Source organism: Salvia hispanica, chromosome 2 (assembly GCF_023119035.1).
Source record: "Salvia hispanica cultivar TCC Black 2014 chromosome 2, UniMelb_Shisp_WGS_1.0, whole genome shotgun sequence".
Taxonomy (NCBI): Eukaryota; Viridiplantae; Streptophyta; class Magnoliopsida; order Lamiales; family Lamiaceae; genus Salvia; species Salvia hispanica.
In genome coordinates, this window is record NC_062966.1 from 14,721,570 (window position 1) to 14,742,960 (window position 21,391).

Below are 21,391 nucleotides of genomic sequence, written 5' to 3' on the forward strand. Positions count from 1 at the left end.
ATACTAAAAACGTTACATTATTAACTGAGCTACATTATTAGACTACACAATCTACATTATTAGAATAAAGCGCGTTACATTATTAGCCGAGCTACATTATTAGACTACACAATCTACATTATTAGATGACACGTGACATTAATCTAACGATTACATCACATGATCCAATAGCTGAGATTTGCTTTGATTTTTGACAGAATTTCACTTATGAACCTGATCACATCCATATTCGGATAAATGAATATGAAGAACATATGCTAATCAAACTTCATGGCATCCCTAAGGGGAAATCAAACGTGTTTTCGTACTAAGATTTATTAAAATAAAACTTTTATATAGTGAAACAACAAAATAAATATAACTGTGAGGAAATTTAAGTTTATTTTCCCTAGTTGCATTCCTAATGTACTTCATTAGAAATATTTTATATAGTGAAACAACAAAATAAATATAACTGTGAGGAAATTTAAGTTTATTTTCCCTAGTTGCATTCCTAATGTACTTCATTAGAATTTTAGCTTTACTTAAATTTCAGACGCATAAAAAGTGATGAAATGCTTCTTATACGTCCATCATATATATTCAGATGCCAATATTAAATATATAATCTATGTGACAGAATGACAAAACAACATAAAGTGATAAAACCAACATTTCTCTCACCATTTAAAAATGACTTGTGAAAAACGTGAAGACAATTACCGGGAAGTTTGATTGCAATTAAGGTCCACCGTCCACACATATACTCCGTAAACTTCCGCAACTAACAGTCATCTCTCTATTACTACTACTTAAGCACCTTCTTCTCATATGAAGTCAACAAACTCAAACAAATCGAATAGAGAAGAGAGAGAGAATGGAGAAAGCACTTAACAGACAGAGAGTTCTGCTGGAGCATTTGCAACCCACTTCCTATTCTCGCCACAACCCTCAATCTTCTCTATCCGTGAGTTTCTCTTCTTCTCTCTCTATATCTCTCGATTCAATCAATTCGTATGTGATTGCAATTATTTGATGTGGACTATTTTATGCTTTTTTTTGGATATGAACTCCATTTGAGGTGTATTTCTTCAGATTGAATTGCTAGATTTTATTCGAATGTTATGATCCTCGGTGGTATCGCCAGCTTTTCCGAATCCTGATCGATGTTTAGGTTTTGCAATTGTAGAGACTGTGATCCTATCTTGGGAAATTTTAGACATCAGTCATTTTGTCTCATCCAGAGCAGTAACCTTCGTACCAGATTTAAACTTTCTGAAAACTTTAAACCTCAACAGACAACAATAGTTTCTTTAGTTAAACAACTTGATATAGAAGATTTGTTACGAGCCTTGAATTGACGTGATTAAAAAATAAAAGTATGCTTATTTCGGATTCTCATTGACTCAATGTGATTAGGCCTTAGTGTTGTACAGCTATCAGCCGACGCTATAGAAGAGCATCCTAATGATCTCGAGGCATCACGTTGTTGTAGTATTGTAATCATATGAAATATTAACCCCATTCATCATGATGATTTCTCTTAACAGCAATCCATATGTTCGGCGGGGGATGGTGGGGCCTATCAAAGAACAACTGCTTTTGGAGATGACATTGTTATCGTTGCGTGAGTAGTCTATTGTACAATCGTTTGTTTACTGCAATATGGACTTGTGAAAAGTTGCAAATACTAAGTGCTTCATGCATCTATTGTGTCTTGCAGCGCTTATCGAACTGCCATATGCAAAGCTAAGCGAGGGGGATTCAAGGATACCCTTCCAGATGATTTGCTTGCCACTGTACTAAAAGTAAGCTTTAGTTTTCATTCAAAGACAACCATCATGCTGGACAAGATTTGATTTTCTAACTTGTTTCTTGTTATTTGTTTTCAAATGATACTCTAGTTTGATTATAGAATTAGGTATATGATAGTCAAAGTTGACAAGAGAGCACCTTAGCTGAAGCTTTCCTAATATAGTATTTGTTGTAAGATGTTGCTCTGGTTTGATTCTTGATTAGTTATGGGAGTACCTTTTTTTTTCAACCATGGTGTTCTTCGCCTTTTCATTTTGTATCTTCTCCTGATTGCAGGCGGTGATTGATAGAACAAATCTCAATCCCTCTGAGGTGGGAGATATAGTTGTAGGAACTGTCTTGGCTCCAGGTTCACTCAGAGCTATTGAGTGTCGGATGGCAGCTTTCTATGCTGGTTTTCCTGGTATATTTTATCCGAATGCAAAAAAATCTTACTTCATTTCTTATATTTCATGTTTCCGAATGATGTATCATTTCAAGTTTCTTTGAATCTTGTTACAACCTGTACAACATGTATATTCACCTTTGGTATTTGAAAGTTCTATTCCTTAGGTTGTTCCTCACCAATTCTGAAACTTCATTTCTAAACAGATTCCGTACCTCTCAGAACAGTCAATAGACAATGTTCTTCTGGTCTCCAGGCTGTTGCTGATGTTGCTGCCTTCATAAAAGCGGGATATTATGATATAGGTAAGGATGAATCGGTCTCAACAATGGTTAAAATGCCTTATACTGACCATTGGTCATTATTAACAATGTACAGGCATTGCTGCTGGATTGGAGTCTATGTCGGTAGACAATGTCGACAGGTTCAAGTCGGATAACCCAAAAGTATGTGCAAATTATAATCTGTATTATTATTCTCTCTGCAAAAAGCATGTTAGGCCTCGGAGAACTTACTATTTCCACTACCATTTGCTGGTCGCAGAAAGACATTTTCACTCAAGCTCGTGACTGTCTCCTTCCAATGGGTATTACTTCTGAAAATGTTGCACAACGCTTTGGAGTAACTCGGGAAGAACAGGATCAAGCTGCTGTGAGTTTTCTTCATTGTTGTTAAAAGTTGATATATTTTTAACTCAAACTGGTGATGACCTTCCCTACTTGAAATGGAAACAGGTTATCTCCCATCACCGAGCTGCAGCTGCAATTGCAGCTGGGAAATTTAAAGATGAAATAGTTCCAGTTTCTACTAAGGTAAAACTGAACTTGCAATGTACTCATATGTGATGGATATTACCTTCGGTTGTTTTGGCTCATAAAATATTTCTTTGAAGATTGTTGACCCTAAAACTGGTGAGGCAAAACCTGTTGTAATCTCGGTAGATGATGGGGTTCGACCAACCACAAACTTGAGAGACCTGGCAAAGTTGAAGCCTGCATTCAAGAGCAGTGGAACTACAACAGCTGGTAAAAGAATTATTTAACTTATTTTGCAATGCGAACTACATAGTACTTTCTTGTGTTGGGTGACTAAGATAACCTTCTGATTTCGCAGGAAATGCAAGTCAGGTGAGTGATGGTGCAGGAGCTGTTCTGTTGATGAAACGAAGTTTAGCTATGCAAAAGGGGCTTCCGATTCTTGGCGTATTTAGGTGAACATCTCCTTCTGGATCTGTATACTTGATACTCAAGTACTTGGAAATTTTTATCTAGCTTATTGCATGATTCTTTATTTTTGCACCTACATGGCTAGATCATGGATAGAAAGGTTAACACTTATCATGCCTCATGAATTGACATTAACAACTTACATTAAAGAAGTAAAATAAACATATTCTGTTCATAAATTTACAAATTAGTTTGGCGTGTGTTCTTTTTGCAAACTACTCATATCCTTGACATTCTCCACGTGAATTTTTCATTTGGTATCATCTTCATTGTGTAAAAACATAATGTCTTGATAAAACAGAAACGTGATAATAATAGTTTGCTAGCTGGGGAAGTCTTTATACCAATACTTTTATCATGTTCTCTTTATTAAGCATATAACACATGTACAATAACTGGCTTGATCTGATTCGCAAGCTTGTTGACTTTTCTTTCCTTATACTAAATTTTGCCTGTAGGAGTTTTGCTGCTGTGGGTGTGGAGCCTGGTGTCATGGGTATCGGCCCAGCTGTTGCTATCCCAGCCGCAGTCAAGTCAGCTGGTCTCGAACTTAAGGACATTGACTTGTTTGAGATAAATGAGGTATTTGGCTGACTGAATTATAACAGTAGCAGTACTTCGGCAACTTCAAAATCATCTGATTGCCATTGATGTACAGGCGTTTGCTTCCCAGTTCGTATATTGCTGCAAAAAGCTAGACCTTGATACTGAAAAAGTAAATGTAAACGGAGGAGCAATGGCCCTTGGACATCCCCTGGGAGCTACAGGTAATGCATGATTGCAACATCAGACCAAGAGAGTGATGATTGGTTGGATTGATTGATGAACAATCTGTTTTCTCACTCAGGTGCTCGTTGCGTTGCTACAATACTTAATGAGATGAAACGTCGTGGCAAGGACTGTCGATTTGGTGTCATATCCATGTGCATAGGTAATCGATCCTCTCTTTGCTGTAGTACAAAGTGTATCAGATTTTGGACATGAGAGTATATATGACATCTGTTACTGGATTTGCAGGTTCAGGCATGGGTGCTGCTGCTGTGCTTGAAAGAGGGGATTGCGTTGACGACCTCACCAATGCACGCGCAGCCAGTGGATAATGTATATGTATCGATTGCAAATCCTTAATGGAAGTGTGATTTAGGAATTGTGTGATTTGTATAAGCAATCATTGCATCTTGTATTAATAACCGATATATGGTCTTGGACTCAGTATTGCAATGCATTATATCAACAATCGAAGTTTTAGTTATACAAAGTTTCTTATTTGGGACGATTCCTGTTCAGAGATCACATTAAATTACTTCTGATGGATCGAGTATTTTGATATAATCAATCATCTAAAGTAAGCACTCCCTAAAAAGGGCCATTGACACAAGATGAACAAGACTCTCTGGATTAAAAAAAGACTCCCTAAAATACAACGATTTGAACGTCAACGGGATTTAAATCTCAAAAATAGTTCACGTAGACAATGACACTAAAAACTAACCAAAGTTTTAATCTCGAAATAGTTCATTTAGACAATGATACTAAAAACTACCAAAGTGAGACCTTCGACAGTTTACTAAACTATAAAAGATACTCCCACATTTCCAAGCTCAAGAAAAGAAGAGAGAAAGAGAGGTATAGAACATGAATAAGCTAAAGAGAAATGACATTTTAGATGATACAAGTGGAAGCTGAAAGGTTATAATACCAATCCAGTGTAAGATAAAGAACAGAGAAAGGTCACACATTTTCAGCAGCTGAAAAGAATGAAAATAAAAGAGGGTTTTGATTATTCTTTCCCTATCATGTGGGGAAAATCACATCTAATACATGAACAGGCCCAGATATAAAGCACGTTGACACGTTCATTATTCTGGGGTAGATCTGGTACATTATGACCCTTGTCTCGGTCATATATGCCGAATCTTCATCACGAGGTCACCTGCATCTCATCAGGTCAGACAAGACCCACCATGAGCTTCTTCGAGGTTACTTGCAATTTATGGTTCCCTATTGTTGACCTTCATCCGACTCAGCACGTGTTAACCTACGACGCCGTCTTGGAATTGGAGAAGCATTATCACCAAGATCACTCATTATATTAAGGTCTGTATCATGATCCTGGTCATCATCATCATCGTCATCATTGTGATGGCCCAATAGATTTTCCCCCCAGAGATAGCGACGTCTGGAAGAGGTTCCAGCTCGGCGATGTCTTGCTAACTGTCTTGACCGGCCACCTCTTGGTTCAGCGCCAGGTTCCAGTGAACCAAACATCTGAAACAGGAATAAGGTGCTCAACAACGGGCTACCCTCACCAGCACCTCCACTTCTATCTCTTTCACCCGACAGCCTATCCCCACCATCAACCACATAGTCACCAAAGACAACAGCCCCTGGCATGGCTGAACGAATTGCACTAACAATATCATTGTACTCCCTCTGACCTTCAAGGCGATGCCAGGCTCTCTGTCTAGATGGATCGACATCGGCCGGGCGCACTGTTGGATGAACCCTTCTTGCATGCCTACGCAGCTCCCTGTAACTACCAGAGAACAGACACAATTCATGAGAGCAGCTTCTAGTCTTTAGGTTCAGGTGCTTTCTAGCCTCCTCAACAACTTTCCACCCCAAAACCTTCCCACGGCATAGAGGGCATCTCAATTTTGATACCTCTTCCGATTTCTCCATGTTGGGTTCCCCAATATCAAGGTTTTCCCAAACTCTTCCTTCTCCTTCACCAGAACTCAGATTAACATTGTGGGTGCTCTGCCCACCCGAATCTCCTTGACGCATGCCAATCTGTACCATGCTAGTTCGTGTGTGTGTGTGATTTGCATGATCTGTCGCCACTGTTAGGTCCAAATTCCCACTCAAAACAGAGTTATGACTACCTTCAGATGCCAAACTAGTTGCAGACAAGTTGTCTACATTTTCCTCTTTCAGTTTTTTAAAACGATCCAAACAATTTGAATGCCTATAGCTAGTATCACATATGTACGAGCGGCAACTCTTAACATGGGAACTGCAAATGAGAAGAACAGCATTGTGGGGGTGGTCCATGCATATGGGACATAAGGCTTCATCCAATTCCTTGTACAGATGAGACACATCTGAATCATGTGATATGCTTCTTTTCCTACTAGCCATTTATGTGCACTGCGATATATTACTAATATTGATTGCATTAGCACACAATTTTTAATGTACAAAAACAAAAAAACACAAACTGAAGACAACATGATGAAGTGGGAGCTTTGATGCAAATAATTATGATTTCATAAAACAAATGGGAGTTTCAACTGAAGTGAAAATGAGCATACAGACACACACTGAGGGAGGGAGAGGAATGAAGTATGAACAATTGCAGGCATCCAGCTCAATTCTAGATAGCTATTAATTTTATACTATCTCTTACTGAATTATCATTTCATCAGGTCATACACAAATAAGCATCAAACTCTATGTATTGTTATCCCAACATCCAAAAAATTCAACTTCATAGCTGTAAGACCACAATTCATCTACTCTACATGTCATTACCAAATCCACAAAAAGAATAAAGATCCTCAATAGATCTAAAAGAAAGCCCAAGAGGAACCTCTTTAAATTGAGGTATGTAGATATACAAAAACTTAAATTTTCATTTTAGTAGAGTGCCTCAATTACACAGAGAATAAAGGAAAAAGAACAGGACAAGAACAAGTTTATTAAGTTAGTTAGACACATTTTATTCCATGCTGAAACATTGTGATTTAAACAAAATTACAAATTCAAACATTATTGGTCATCATCCAAAACACATAGCAGCAGTAAAATCAGACCATCTTTAAAAGAGAGATCATAATTTTACATTTCGCTATGACCCCTAACAGCAGGTAAGATATATGTGAACATATCACAAGTTTGCAAGAATGATTCTTAGTGATCTGCCACTAGCAACGCATCTCTATATTGCATGCACCAAAATCACTAAACGAGTCCTCATAGGGCCATAGGGGTAACAAACCAAAAGAGGCAACTACTTACCAAAAAATAATTACCACTCATCATCCCTTACTGATCTGAAACAGTGAAGGACTGGGATCTGCTTCATACACTCAATCCAAACCCCACCCCGGAATCCCAGACCATTCATAGGTAAAAAAAAGGAGCACTGTGTTCATTTTAAACCACTACACAGTGTCAGCTGATACATAAGTTTGCAAATATTCATATTGCACGGAATGTCACGTAATCCCATCATGTAACACAACTTGAAATGTTATGAAGGTAATAGCGCATTCCTGTACACATTGATATCATCCATATTAGGTTTACTCACCGCTAAAAGGCACTGAGATTTCTCTTTTACTGGCAGCTTCAGAACCTTAAAACACAGGGTCTGAATCTTATAACGTTCTGATTTAGCAAATGACACAAAACAATATCTTTAGTTGACTTTATAGCAAATCGGATGGCAAGCCTTGATGAACTTTTCAAACAACTATTCAGACAAGCAGTGTCCTAAAATTCTCGGAGTAATAAGGCTTCAAGTTAAGAATTATTGCATATTTGTGGATCCACAATCACCAATGAGTCCCACAACCTGCAGTTGTATTATGGAACAAAAAAGGTCATTTGCATAAGATCCAACTTTGCAATTAAAACAATGACAAGGAAATATCACTCAGAATTTATATAGAAAAAGGAACAAAGAAATGCATATTGAAGCCAGAATGCAGCAACATTCAAACACGCCAACAAAGGCTTGGTTCACTTGCTGAACTAAATCTAACCCATATATTACCATTCAGCAAAATTGCATCCCATCTCATCTACAGATCTACAAACTCAGTAGCAAAGAAGAAAATAATCGCAAGTCCTCGTTCAATGCTACCGTTAACTTGTTCAAGCAAACATGCTACAGGGGGTAGAAAGCCCATAAATCCTCTTCAAAATCATGAACTACAACTTCACCGCCTGAATTCAGCTTGGCGTTTTGATTAAACTCTTCAGATTACTAACTTGCTTCAAATTAAACTTAAGTAAGGCGGTGGATGGTTATAAAATACTACCATTGTACGAGTTGTGCACCGATTCGGTAAAAATTTACCAATCCCCAACAAAATTCCAGAAACTCAAAAACCGAAAAATCGATTTCCCAATCTACGTCTGTAAGGCTAATATTCTTTAAAGTTTCATCAGTAAGATCCTCAAATTACCCATAAATAATAAGAAAACTGAAATCACACGACATGTCAACAAGTCAGCAAGTAGGTTACAACGATCCGCAACAATTGAACGGGAAACATCAAATTAATACAAAATTAACCGATAGAAAATAAGGGTCGACGTGAAGGGAAAATAAAACGATGAATTAAAGGTGCGGAATTACAGTCGGCGAAATTAGAGATGGAGGTGCGATTATCCTTGATTGATTTAAAAATTGTGTTGAAAGAGTATAGGCTTGAAAGAAACAGGAAAATAAATGGGGTGGATTTTACGAGATAAAGTTCAATCAGAAAATAAGAGGGGTTGAATGTATATGGCCAAACACAGAGAGGTTGCGTCCCATATAAGGATTGAGGGTGGGAGCAAATGAAATGCAACATTATTTAAAATGTGATAATCTAATAATACTCCCCCCATTCCAACTTAGGTTTGTTACTCATTCCTATTTTGGTCCGTCTCAATTTAATTATCATACTTAATAAGTTTCATATTTCACTAACTTATTTTATTTATATTTTATTATAAAATTAATATTAAAAAGTGATCTTACAATTATTCCATTAATTTTTTTAATTAATACTTTTTAACTTTTTTATAAATTGTGCCTACTTCAAGAGTGACAGTAATTAAATTGGGACGGAGGAAGTAACACGCAAAATATATTTCATAATCAGTTTCTTAATGGATAGGAAAAAGAAAACAAAAGGCGGGAGAGAATAAAATATGGTCAGGGAAATAACCACCGCCAGTTTGGGTGGGATCTACATTTGCTTGGGTGTCGAACTGTTGATTCACTATCGACGCCGACCTCCATCTTTTACATTTTTTATATTTTTACGGTTGTCTATAATTTAAAAAAAAATGATAATTGTATATATAGCGATATGTTTTATCAGAGGTTCTATTATCAGAGTTGAAAACTTGAAATCATTTGCAGCCATGTATTTTTCTTGCTACGTGAGCGCACCATCTAGTTCGAATCGCATAAAAGCAAAATCTAGTAATAATTTATTAATTTTACTATAAAGTTTTTTATGTTCCATATATTCCTTTTTTGGAAATGCATAGAACGTAAACTTTAAATATTGTACGAACTTCAAATTAATATCTGAACTGTTAAAGAATAACAACATATGACAAAATATTAGTAATAGAAAATGTCAACACAATGTCAACGATTGATGCTATGTTGATATTGTGTTGATACTATATTGATATTTTCTGTTGCTACTATTTTGTCATCTGTTGATATTTTTTAATGGTCCAGATTATAGTATGAAGTTTGCAAATTTCTTAACTTTGGATATAGTCCACCGAGCCGTTTATTCTGATGGGCGAAAATGGAAGGATCTTATTATTAATATACTTATTTTTGAAGCACTCTCACGAGAAACTATTTATCTTCTTTAGAATTAAAAATATTACAGGTTCATATTAGATCCTAAGGTAAATATGTCGCTAATTTATGATAATCAATTCAATAATTATCTAACTTCAATTGGAGAACTAAGATCACACTCACGACTTATCATTAAAGATATGGTTGTTAAGAGTGTATTCAAATTCGATAGGCGCATCTCAGGGTTTATCTCATTTTTTCTTGCCATATCAGTATTTTACCCATGACCTATTATTTCCCTGCAATGGAAGGGCCTCAGAGCCTATCTCACAGCCATTTCTTCGGCCCTATCGCCGCAAGGCCGATCGAGGTCCCATGGAGATCGGTCATGGCCGTTGGAACGGCCCTTTGGAGGACGAGAAAGGGCCGATCATCAGTCCCTTTTCCGCAGTGATGGCCGATTTGTGGGCCTGTAATGGCCTCGAGAGATCGCCATCCATTAATAATGCTATTACTCGAAGCATGATTTGAACTATTATTTTAATATTTTATTAAAAAAATTCACATATTATATGTATGCATCATTGATATTAATTAAAATTTTCACATATTACAGTACATGTGAAAATATCTCATAGTATAATTTTTTGTGCAATAGCTACCAGACATAGTTACAGTATAAATTGTATAATATAAAAAAAGTTTAAAAAAAATTAGATTTGTTAAATGGTTATATAATCCCCGTTTTCTAAGGCATTAAAATGACTTGGGACAAAAAAATTACAGGACTCCCACTGAAGCTTTAAACAATGATCCTGTTAACTATTTTAATGGACATGATCGTTCAAGACAAAAGAAAAAAAAATCACACCCCACCATCTGTGTTGAAGATTGATTGTTACTTTTTATGCAGTCTTCATTTTGTTTTAATTTTGTAACGTGGCTGTGTTCCTAACTCAACACGTATCCCACTCACTCTCACTCTGTTATTCTCCGCATTCGCGCACCGATACCCGCCGGATTGCTTCCGGAAGTAGCCTGGATCTAGATTAGAAGCCGAGTCAGTAGGATATGGTAGCGCCGACGATGCCGAAGCCGGATGAGGCAAGTTCTTCTACGAGCTCCGGAGAAGTTTCCGTCAAGTTTGAAGAAGATACTCCGGAGGTTTCTGGTGCCGCATTTGATAGAAGCGCCGATGCTTCCGTCTCCAATGGAGCCGCCAGCGGTTCTTCTGGTGAGTCGCTGTTTTTGCTTCGTGAATTGAGTTGGTGAAATGTAGGATTGTGAGTTGTAGTTAATGGTGAAGTTGTGGAGGTTTCAATTTGCAATTGATAGCTTGAATTGTCGTTGCGTTCCAGTTTTTATTAGTTCGGTTGGATTATATGAGTTTGTTGATTTGTGGTTAATCGTGATTGATGGTGGAAGGGAATGCGAGAGCTAATTTTCCTAGGGGAAATACTATGCCGCCTGAAATCTTGAAATCCGAGAAAATAGAAGTGCCGCAGGGGTTAGAAAGGTCGAGGACAGAGAGGGAGAGATGGAGTACTAATGTTCATGCTGAAGAGGCTGCTCAGATTTTTGATGAATGTATTCCTGTGCAGGAGAAGGTACAGCCTTTTTACTAGATTCATGGTTTTAGTTGATGTTATGCATCATTTTCGATTATTAATGTCATTTCTGGATCCGTTATAGTTTATTCAAATTCTAATTCTAATTCTAAATATAGAATGATGTCCTCGTCCATTCTAAATTTGGTATCTAAAATTATAGTACTTCAAGTAAAGGAGTGTTTTTCATATCGAACTTTTTTTTAGATTTACACACACCCTATGACTTGAACCCCAGACCTATTGGATGGAGGACAAATGTCTTCGTTAGTTTCGTTTCACTCTCATTGCAAACATTTATGATACTAGTAAAACAATCACAATTTGTAGTGTCAAATGAAAGTTCTCAAGTTAATACCTGACAGATTACTTCAATGTGAAGAAGCAATGATTTTCTTTATAAATTTTGTCTATAGCTAAGAGAATCTTTATCAGCATGTACTGAAGATTGATCAATCACTTTCATTATCTAATAATTGCAATTTGTATATACTTCTGACAGATTAGTTACATTTCGCTGTCTCAGTGCAAACATTTTTAATACTGAAACAATCAATTTTGTAGTATTAAATGAAAGTTCTCAAGTTAATCTGACAGATTACTTCAATGTAACGAAGCAATGATGTTCTTTATAAATTTTGTCTATAGCTAAGAGACTCTTTATCAGCATGTACTGAAGATTGAACAGTCAATTTCATTATTTAATAATTGCAATTTGTATATCCGTCTGATACCAGTTGCAAATTAGATTTTCATATAGTTGCATTATTCTGGTACATCTTCCGCCGATTGGCTATTCTACTCTGTCTTGCTACATGTGTAGAAGCTGGCAACTGTTCATGAGTGACTTATAAGCAACTTTTGGATTGTTTTGTAATTCTGCTCTTCCTATTCTGGAGCATGACTCGTACTTGTACAAGTTGAAAGTAATATGGAAAACCCCTAGGACCTAGACACAAAGGATATATTAGTGCAAAAACGCATTATGTTGTTCGTCTCATCTGGGTATAAATATGTCTTCAGTCCAATTGCATCGATGTGTCGTACAGTTTGGTGAATATATGCCATTTCTATAGAATGCAACTGGCAACGTGGCAGAATACTTTTTGGGTGATTATTCAATTATGGTTAAAGTAATGGGATTGGTAGAATAATACATCATACTGTAAACATACCTGGGTTCTTTCGTTAAATATTTAAAACATTGCAGCTCAAATTGTTGAACAGAATTGCTACAGTTAAAGATGATGGAACTGTAGAATTTGAAGTTCCAGTTGATGTTGAACATCGTAGCCTTGCAGCTGGCTCCAATAGCGTACATACAGAAGTTGATGAGGAGGTTCTTGATGCAACAGACATTCAGTATATTCCACCATTGCAGATTGTAATGCTAATTGTTGGAACTCGTGGAGATGTGCAGCCATTTGTTGCAATTGGAAAGCGACTACAGGTTGAGTCAATATTGCAATGGAAACTACAGTATTTGCTTATCAATTAATTAGAATCTCATTTAGCAATCAAAAAGCAACATTTGGGTGTCTCAAACTATTTTAATTTGTTGTTTAAAGTTTCAATGCATTTTGGTAAACATATATTTCTGCTTTCACTTAGCCCAAATCTATGAGTGGTAAAAATCAGAGTCCTTTAGTACATGCACCTATTTCCATCCCCTGTTGTTGTATTCATCCTTATTCTTCTACTTGATCTTTCTTTTTTGTGTCCGGAAAAAACTTTTTTTATCTCTATAATCGTCTCTCCACATGTGTGATTCCAGTAGGGAACTGAGCATCTATTCAAGGCAAAATGTGTATATGTTAGTAGCCCTTCAAAACCCTGGATAAAGATGTTCGACGATGTGTGTTCTGGGTTTAAGATTGTAGTATGCGCCAAGGATTTTTTTCTTTAGTACATTTGAAATCCATCTTATAAAGTGGTTAATGAAGATACTTGGTGCAGGATTATGGCCATCGTGTTAGATTGGCCACTCATTCAAATTTTAAAGAGTTTGTCTTGACATCTGGATTGGAATTCCATCCTCTTGGTGGGGATCCAAAAGTTCTTGCCGAATGTATGTTTCTATACCTTCTTTCTAAAAGCTGATCTTCTGATTACATAGGGACTCGGTAGTGATTTACCATATGTTGGTGAAAATTTGTTCTCCCCTGCAAAATATGATGCTTGATCTTTTCTTGACTTCAAATGTTCATAAAAAAAATGCAATGGTTTTACTTTGAGTTAAGGGCAAGTGTGTTGTATGAATACAAGGCTTGACACAAAATAAAAGCATCACCATCGATCCATATATTTTCTACTTCATTTAATAGTTGATGTCAGGAGGTTCTGCGTTAAGTACTTCCTGGAATGTGAATCTTGATATACATGGTCTCCCCATGTTATAGTGCCATTTGATCATCTTGATGGGATGCACAATTAATGAGTATAAATTTTTCTTTGCAGACATGGTAAAAAACAAAGGGTTCTTGCCTTCAGGGCCCTCAGAAATACCAATCCAAAGAAATCAAATGAAAGAGATAATATATTCACTGCTTCCAGCATGCAAAGATCCTGATATGGACACTGGGATTCCTTTTAAAGCAGATGCAATTATTGCCAATCCTCCTGCATACGGTTAGATAATGCAACTTAGCATGTCTTGGCTCTCTGAAAACTGGTTTTTCAAGTTTTCATTACATGGTTGCAAACTTGCATATTTGCATAGTCTTCCTTGCAATTTTTCATGTTTTTGCACTTAATTGCTTGTTTGGTTCACGGAGAATGTTTTATCTCAAAGTTGTGGCTGTGGGGAGGGTTCTGCCTTTACTTTAATTAATGGAAATTTTATTTCTCCATTCTGAATGTATATTAATATGCACTAGATATATCCTGAATTAAGTATCCCCATTTTGAGAGTTGAGTTGGTTTCTATGTTCATGAGTGTATCTCCACCTGTTTGTTGTGTTCTATTAGTGCATGGATAAACTGATATTGCTGATGAAATGACCATCTAGATTTGTATCAATTTATTGCAGGTCATACCCATGTTGCTGAAGCATTGAAAGTACCAATTCATATATTTTTCACAATGCCTTGGACGTAAGTATTTTCTATATCGTTTTAAGTCATGGAGAAAATTATTATCGTTCTAATTTAGCAAAAAAATAAATATAGTGGATCTCTTAACAAGTTTGTCCCTCATGCTATCATGTTCACTTACTAAACAATGGTATTTTGCAGGCCCACAAGTGAATTCCCACATCCTTTGTCTCGTGTTAAGCAATCAGCTGGATACAGAGTGCGTTTTAAGAGTTTGTTTAACTTGTATATCTTGCGGTTTGTGATTTTCTACAAAAATTATGATCAATCTATTTCTTCCTCTCTGATATCCTTTGTTTGAATTGCTTTACAGTTGTCGTATCAGATTGTAGACTCCTTGATTTGGCTAGGAATTCGAGACATGATTAATGATCTTAGGAAAAAAAAGTTGAAGCTGCGGCCTGTCACATATTTGAGTGGTTCACAAGGTTCTGAGTCAAATATTCCACATGGATATATCTGGAGCCCTCATCTTGTTCCTAAACCAAAAGGTTTTCACTTTCTAAATTTCGTTTTCTTTAAGAAAATAGTTTGCGCCAATGGATCAACCTTTATCATCTGAACACGATACCAATCAGTTATCTTTCTTATCTTGAATTTTGAGATCTTTCATCCATACTTGGTACTACTATTTAGTTCCATGTAAATTTCGATAGTGCTACCTGAGTATCGTAGCCATGTTGTCTTGCAGATTGGGGACCCAAGGTTGATGTCGTTGGATTTTGCTTCCTTGATCTTGCGACAAATTATGAACCACCTGAGTCACTTGTAAACTGGCTCAAAGCTGGCACAAAGCCTATCTATATTGGGTTTGGCAGTTTGGTTAGTACCCCAAGTTCCTTCACATCCCAAAAGTAAACCCCAGATAAAGAAGAAACATGAAGAAATGTGATTATTGTTTTTTTCTTTAGGGGTGGAGGTATCTTGTGACTGAGATTTTGTTAACATATTTCTTGAAGTTTTCTTCTCCAATATTGGAGTTTGAACTTTCACTGTGGAAACTTTACCAAGTTTTGTGATTCAATGGTTGGCACTGAGTAATTAATTGGAAAAACTGTTCGCCATAACTGTTCGCAGTTGCAAAATCCCCCCCTCCCCCTCCTTCCTGCAACAAAATATGCTGCACATGCAGTAGAGATATCTAAGTTGTGTCAAAGAGAACATTTTTTCATTTCAGCTTGTTTGGCTTGGTCCTTTTGTCATAACATTCAATGTGCTGATTTTTTCTTCTATCTCAGCCTGTCATAGAGCCGGAGAAAATGACAAAGATAATCATTGAGGCTTTAGAAATAACTAAACAAAGAGGAATCATCAACAAAGGATGGGGTGGCCTTGGTAACTGTAAGTTCTCTTTTTCCTGACTTTTCCTGTCAATGATTTTCCAATTGTATATATATATCCTGAAAATTGGCTCATTTGACTAATGCTTCTTGCTTCAGTGGCTAAAGAAAAAGACTTTGCATATCTTCTGGACAATTGTCCTCATGACTGGCTGTTCTTGCAGTGTGCTGCTGTGGTAAGTTGTTCATTAGTAGTAATAGTTTTGCACAGTGGTCCTTTATCTTACTAAGTGCACCATCCTATTTACTGATATTTGTACAAAAGCAACATCTTGATTTTATATCTGTGTGTTCTGGGGGTGATAAATGTGGTTTTGGGAGTGAAGTTTCCGTTAAGTGTAGTAAAACCAGATCATCTAATTTTGCTTAGGTTTTTTGAGCAATAAGGTAATCTTTTTTGTGTACCTATATGTTTGCAGGTGCACCATGGAGGTGCTGGAACAACAGCTGCTGGTCTTAAAGCGGCGGTAGTGGCTTGGCTTGAAGTTTTTGTTGGTTCGACATTTTATGTTGACTCTTTAATGTATAATATTTGTTGGTGATGCAGTGCCCAACAACCATTATTCCATTCTTTGGTGACCAACCATTTTGGGGAGAAAGAGTCCATGCCAGAGGCGTAGGCCCTCCACCAATTCCCGTGGACGAGTTTTCACTCGAAAAGTTGGTTGATGCAATTAATTTTATGCTAGACCCCCAGGTACCACACCTTAGATACTCTACCATGGTTTCTAGTTGAAGGGTGTGCAAAATTTATTTTCAAGTGTTGGATTGATTTGGAGATCATGTGATCGATCTCTTGTAACTGTTAGCCACACATAAAGGGAGGAATTTCTTATTCGTATTTATCAAATACTTATCATTATTTGATTTGAATGTCATGGGCATGGACCTTTTTTGCAGGTAAAGGAGCGTGCAGTTGATCTTGCAAAAGCCATGGAAAATGAAGATGGTGTTATAGGAGCCGTGAAGGCATTCTTCAAACACCTTCCACGTGAAAAACTTGACCCCAACCCTGAGCCCACACCATCAAATATCTTCTCCATAAGGAGGTGCTTTGGTTGTTCTTAGAGGTGTATGTAATCTTTGCTTGCCCATGATTTCTATTCTTTATTTTTATTACTGTATGTTATAGTAGTAGTAGTTATGACTCGAGTAGTAGTCTTTGTTGTTATTTACTATCATATTGACAAAATTTTGCTTCGACACAAAATTCCAAGAATGATCAACTCTTTCCTCGACATCTTATTACTTCTCAAGTTCAAGTTTGCGCATGAATCTGCTGCTTGTAATGCAAATTTATCTGCTGTGTTCAGTAGATTTGGGTTCCTTGGGAAGTTTCAACTCTGATACCAGATGTTCTTTCGAAGCTAGGGAATGCATAAAAATGACAAATTTATTATGATAGGCGTTGGTTATAAGAAAAGATGGATTAGTGTTTGATGAGAAAGGCCCAAGTAGGAAGGACACCAATCATTGATTTAAGGATGGTCATACTCATACGTATCAACTTTCATGTGAAATGCAAAGCCACTTAGGGGTAGCACAAGATCATGTGTCAGCCAAATTAAAACCTCCCAGCTTGGATGAAATTGGGAAGCAATAAATCTCTCTTTTACATTTTGCCTTGCTGATTATGAGGTATCAGTGGAGTTCAAAAATATAAAACTGTAAAATACAAGCTCATCGGCTCCACATTTTTATACCCATCGATGAGAACATGGAGTAGTATTTAGGAAATTTCATAGCATCAGAAAAAGGCCGATGCTCCTTCGTTCTAATGCAATGCATAGATGCCTTTTCCATGCGAATCTCTTGCTCAAAATTGTCTTAATTGGGTAAATATATAAAATCTTTATGCAAGTCGAAACTTGTTATAGAGCTCAAACTACCCCAGCTACACACAAATGCACGACATTGAAAATGTACAATGTCCTGTCCAAAGGAAATGCCAAAACCAGAGAATTCAACTCTAACAGGCATGATACTGATATATATATATATATATTTGTCGTCGTTACATCCTCTATCGTCAAGTCCTATAGAGCCTGCATCTCAATTTTAACTTGCTCAGTTCCATTTGCTGAGGTTGATGCTGGATCCCGACCATTGTCAGCGGCACTCATCTCCTGGACTGGAGGTGGATTGACTACGGTCATTGGTTCGACAGAGGCCTCTGATAGGCGTGACCTCATCTCCCGGTGCTCCTGGCACAAGGCACACCAATGCATGCAGCAGTGCACCAAGCAAGGGTCGCATGGCGAATTCTGTATGAAAAATTAAAATAACTGAAAAGTTAGAAAGCTTCCCAATGACTGGAAAACAAAGCTGATCCTCGAAAGCATGACTAAGCTAACTATTGTGGCTAAAATCATTATAGCTTTCTGCCCCGAAAGAACAATATGACAAGAGTATCAAACCAGCTCAGAGAAGACTCATTGGTTAGTACAATAATTTAAGTACAGACAAGAATAACTTCTTTCCCATCTTTCCCAGGGACCCCCTTCTTCCAAGACTAATTTTTCTCTAGATGAGTTTAATATACATCTACTGTTAATTAAGTGCTACTTCCCTGTAATTAGCTTCACATTTAATTAAAATGCTAGTACTACTATTTAAAAGAGATGCTACCTTGTACCCAGCATCACTGCATAGCAGTGCACTGAAACCCCAAGTGGAGTTGGGTATCAGTACAACTGGTGAAAGTTTTAGTGCCAAAAAGCACAGACCGCGAGTTTAATGTACCAAGTGTGTCGCAAATTTGCACCGTGCAGACGTTTTTAAGACTAAGTCCCAAACTCATATAGTCATATTATATGCGTCTGCCATTTGTTAGTAATTGGCAAGAGCTGAATTTGAGAGCAAATGCAAGTAAGAATGAGGCTGACTGCAAATTCCTAGGAACAAGTAAAACAAATTTTGTGCAACCACCAACCAGTAATACATTTTTCACTTATGACAAATTTCGAATGAATTTGAAAGAAAATGCTTGAGAATTCTCCGACAACAGAAACAAGTTAGCATTCAGCAGTTGTGCAACAAAATTAATACATTTTCCAGAAATAGCAGCTCAATGAGAAGGTTATCTGAAAATGCAAATTTGAAGGTGGTGAAAATTGGTATCAGAACCATTTCATTATAAAGGCCGACTTATAAAAATAAATTTAGATCACCTTGAGATGATATTTCTTCTGCAGCGATTGCCTAACTAGGCCAGTGTAAATCCCACACATCCACCAACTGAAAAACAAACCCTCACCAATGAGAAATGTTGTCCTTGGGTCAATAAAACCGTGTAGAGCAGCAGTTGCTACTGCAAATGCTATGCCACCCTCTACAAAGATAGCATGACAAATGCAAGGGCCAGTCCACGGAGTATCTTCTCTCAGTTGCTCAACGTTGCGGCCAAACAGAACACAAGGGCAAAATAGTCCTGTCCTAACTATTGCAGATCAAAGCATAAAATTTAGAACCATCAACCAAACAAAAGCAGAATTGAGACCCAAATATAAAGATGAATTTTAATTCTGTTTAATGAAGGACTTCAATATAAAGTAAAATCTGACAAATACCCTTGGACTTACATAGAGTCTATTAGTTAGTTAAGAGAGGTTAACTGGTCAATATATTATAAATCTTTCAATGATAAATGTATTGAACTTTATTATATACATTAAATCAACTCAAAATATGTGGAAACCTTATTGTTAAGATTGTATGGTAGACATTTAAACTCCAAGAAGACAGATAATTAAATGACAAAGCAATTGTTAACTGTCTACAAGTGTTATTAAGCTTTAGAAATTGAACTTCTCTTTCACTGAATGCATGATAACTTACAACTTTCCACATCTTCTGCACAACCAAATATTCCAGTAGTCCAGGGTTCATCAGCAGGAGCTTGGTAGCTTTCAGGTAGAGGCTGCCCACATTCATTACACTTTTGAACATGCAACTGCAAAATGAACCACAAAGATAGCTTCTTAACTATAAACATGTGAAATAAAAGGGGTAAACGAGCAAATACGGAATATCTGGAAAACGGAGTTTAATTTTGCCTAGACTATCAAAATTAAGAACTACTAATAGGAAAAGTTTGGGCAAACTACTCATGTTATGCTAAAACCAAATGTTGGTCTGGATCAATAACCAGATAATTTATCTAACCAGTTGGACTGCTTTTAACAAACATGGTTCAGAAAATGGAAATGTTAGAATGTATCCATATTATCTGACAAGAAGAAAAGCTTATATTTAAAGCACCAAATTCAATCACCAAACTTCTCTTTTCCAGTGGTTCACCAATGTTCAAAATTAACCTCCGTACTAACTGATATTTAAAAGCATCAAGCTCAGCCACCACCAATTTACACATTACCAGCCGGCTTCACACCTAATGTTGGAAAGGTCTCAAGTGATTTAATCTTCTAAGAACCACAATTAATGTCAGCTGAAATAGGCCATCCATTTTCAATCGTGAAATAACTCGAGGAGCGAACAAGAACTCATATTAATAGATAAGTGAACCATTGTTTCTGTGGTTTACTAAGACAAGAGCTCTATAGAGCAGCAGCAATCCAATTAATCTAAAGAAACAAGACTTCCTTTTTAACTTCTAGTTCTAGGGAAATCATTACGGGAAATGTCTCCCGGATATTGGCATCAAATAAGCAAGAATTGAAGACAAAATTACTGGACAGGAGAAGGAATATAAAAGAAAACCCACATATGTTTACACCCTTTGAATTGGACAGATTGAAGACAATGAAACAATGTCACCTAAAGTTGAACATTCGGGTAAAAGCACCACAGGCTTAAGTGTTTTCTGTACATTACAAAAGTACACGGAACAAGCAGGATCCAATCACCTGATCTAAACTACCATGACACAAATAAGAACATACAAAGAGTTCAAGTGTGCAAGAGGCCAGATTAACCCCGGATTTCAGTGCATAAACCCAAATCAACAACAAAAATCTGACACAGACAAGAGAAGATCGTAACCGAATAACCGTGCATCGAAGATTGATCAATACCGGTCGACCATTGAACAGAGCATATCACATTTACAAACAAAATTATAGAGATATAGCCATAGAGAACGTAATTAAGTGACAACAAACGCACAAATTGTACCTGAGGCACATCAATCGGCTGATTGAGCTCGCCGGGTTTAATGTCCTCCATCGGCGCTTGATCTTTGGTCAATTTGACATACCGAGAGGGGTGATCCTCCGCCATTTCAGAGCAGGATCAGCTCAATCGATTCGAGCACGATGAAGGAATAACCGAAAACGGATCCGCACGCACAAGCACAGTCGGTTTGACAGTATTAGTCAACAGATATGGAGGAAGGAGTAAAAGATGGGTAAACCAAATTAGCAGTGAATAACAAATTGACTTTA

The 21,391-nt window shown here is 37.0% G+C and overlaps 4 protein-coding genes across 8 annotated transcripts; 2 read left to right on the plus strand and 2 right to left on the minus strand.

Moving 5' to 3' along the window:
* Positions 1-762: 762 nt before the first annotated feature.
* LOC125207798 (3-ketoacyl CoA thiolase 1, peroxisomal-like) lies at positions 763-4,681 on the plus strand. The gene is made up of 14 exons (XM_048107294.1): positions 763-946; positions 1,530-1,606; positions 1,703-1,787; positions 2,071-2,197; positions 2,386-2,484; positions 2,558-2,625; positions 2,723-2,830; positions 2,914-2,991; positions 3,072-3,204; positions 3,293-3,389; positions 3,864-3,987; positions 4,064-4,172; positions 4,253-4,336; positions 4,423-4,681. Exons 1-14 carry the CDS (start codon positions 857-859, stop codon positions 4,503-4,505), a joined length of 1,362 nt encoding a protein of 453 aa, XP_047963251.1. The 5' UTR covers positions 763-856; the 3' UTR covers positions 4,506-4,681.
* Positions 4,682-5,045: 364 nt separating this feature from the next.
* LOC125207799 lies at positions 5,046-8,956 on the minus strand. Of its 4 annotated transcripts, none has more exons than XM_048107298.1 (3): positions 8,774-8,956; positions 7,721-7,984; positions 5,046-6,555 (listed from the first exon to the last, which is right to left on the minus strand). In XM_048107298.1, the coding sequence occupies exon 3, from the start codon at positions 6,544-6,546 to the stop codon at positions 5,407-5,409; it is 1,140 nt and encodes a 379-aa protein (XP_047963255.1). In that variant the 5' UTR covers positions 6,547-6,555; positions 7,721-7,984; positions 8,774-8,956; the 3' UTR covers positions 5,046-5,406. The 4 variants fall into 4 exon arrangements, with proteins under 4 accessions (XP_047963255.1, XP_047963252.1, XP_047963253.1 ...); XM_048107295.1 differs by having other exon boundaries at positions 5,046-6,568; XM_048107296.1 differs by having other exon boundaries at positions 5,046-7,552.
* A 1,866-nt stretch (positions 8,957-10,822) lies between these two features.
* On the plus strand, positions 10,823-17,227 carry LOC125208345 (sterol 3-beta-glucosyltransferase UGT80A2-like). Of its 2 annotated transcripts, XM_048107935.1 has the most exons (14): positions 10,823-11,183; positions 11,375-11,556; positions 12,767-13,006; positions 13,513-13,624; positions 14,014-14,184; positions 14,586-14,649; positions 14,791-14,848; positions 14,963-15,140; positions 15,341-15,471; positions 15,888-15,990; positions 16,089-16,165; positions 16,409-16,456; positions 16,537-16,686; positions 16,890-17,227. In XM_048107935.1, the coding sequence occupies exons 1-14, from the start codon at positions 11,021-11,023 to the stop codon at positions 17,055-17,057; spliced, it is 1,845 nt and encodes a 614-aa protein (XP_047963892.1). In that variant the 5' UTR covers positions 10,823-11,020; the 3' UTR covers positions 17,058-17,227. The 2 variants fall into 2 exon arrangements, with proteins under 2 accessions (XP_047963892.1, XP_047963893.1); XM_048107936.1 differs by lacking the exon at positions 10,823-11,183 and having other exon boundaries at positions 11,424-11,556; positions 12,784-13,006.
* A 584-nt stretch (positions 17,228-17,811) lies between these two features.
* On the minus strand, positions 17,812-21,364 carry LOC125207454 (cell number regulator 6-like). Its single transcript, XM_048106807.1, has 4 exons — positions 21,123-21,364; positions 19,827-19,941; positions 19,160-19,428; positions 17,812-18,253 (listed from the first exon to the last, which is right to left on the minus strand). The coding sequence occupies exons 1-4, from the start codon at positions 21,225-21,227 to the stop codon at positions 18,026-18,028; spliced, it is 717 nt and encodes a 238-aa protein (XP_047962764.1). The 5' UTR covers positions 21,228-21,364; the 3' UTR covers positions 17,812-18,025.
* Between the last annotated feature and the right edge of the window lie 27 nt (positions 21,365-21,391).

Coding starts and splice junctions, on each gene's coding strand:
- LOC125207798 (XM_048107294.1), top strand. CDS start 857: ATGGAGAAAGCACTTAACAGACAGAGAGTTCTGCTGGAGCATTTGCAA. Junction 2,626..2,722: donor TCAAGTCGGATAACCCAAAA/GTATGTGCAAAT, acceptor TGCTGGTCGCAG/AAAGACATTTTCACTCAAGC. Junction 2,831..2,913: donor AAGAACAGGATCAAGCTGCT/GTGAGTTTTCTT, acceptor AAATGGAAACAG/GTTATCTCCCATCACCGAGC.
- LOC125207799 (XM_048107298.1), bottom strand. CDS start 6,546: ATGGCTAGTAGGAAAAGAAGCATATCACATGATTCAGATGTGTCTCAT.
- LOC125208345 (XM_048107935.1), top strand. CDS start 11,021: ATGGTAGCGCCGACGATGCCGAAGCCGGATGAGGCAAGTTCTTCTACG. Junction 14,185..14,585: donor TGCCAATCCTCCTGCATACG/GTTAGATAATGC, acceptor AATTTATTGCAG/GTCATACCCATGTTGCTGAA. Junction 14,650..14,790: donor TTTTTCACAATGCCTTGGAC/GTAAGTATTTTC, acceptor GGTATTTTGCAG/GCCCACAAGTGAATTCCCAC.
- LOC125207454 (XM_048106807.1), bottom strand. CDS start 21,227: ATGGCGGAGGATCACCCCTCTCGGTATGTCAAATTGACCAAAGATCAA. Junction 19,942..21,122: donor AGCCGATTGATGTGCCTCAG/GTACAATTTGTG, acceptor TTCATTTTGCAG/TTGCATGTTCAAAAGTGTAA. Junction 18,254..19,159: donor AGAAGAAATATCATCTCAAG/GTGATCTAAATT, acceptor TTTTTCATACAG/AATTCGCCATGCGACCCTTG.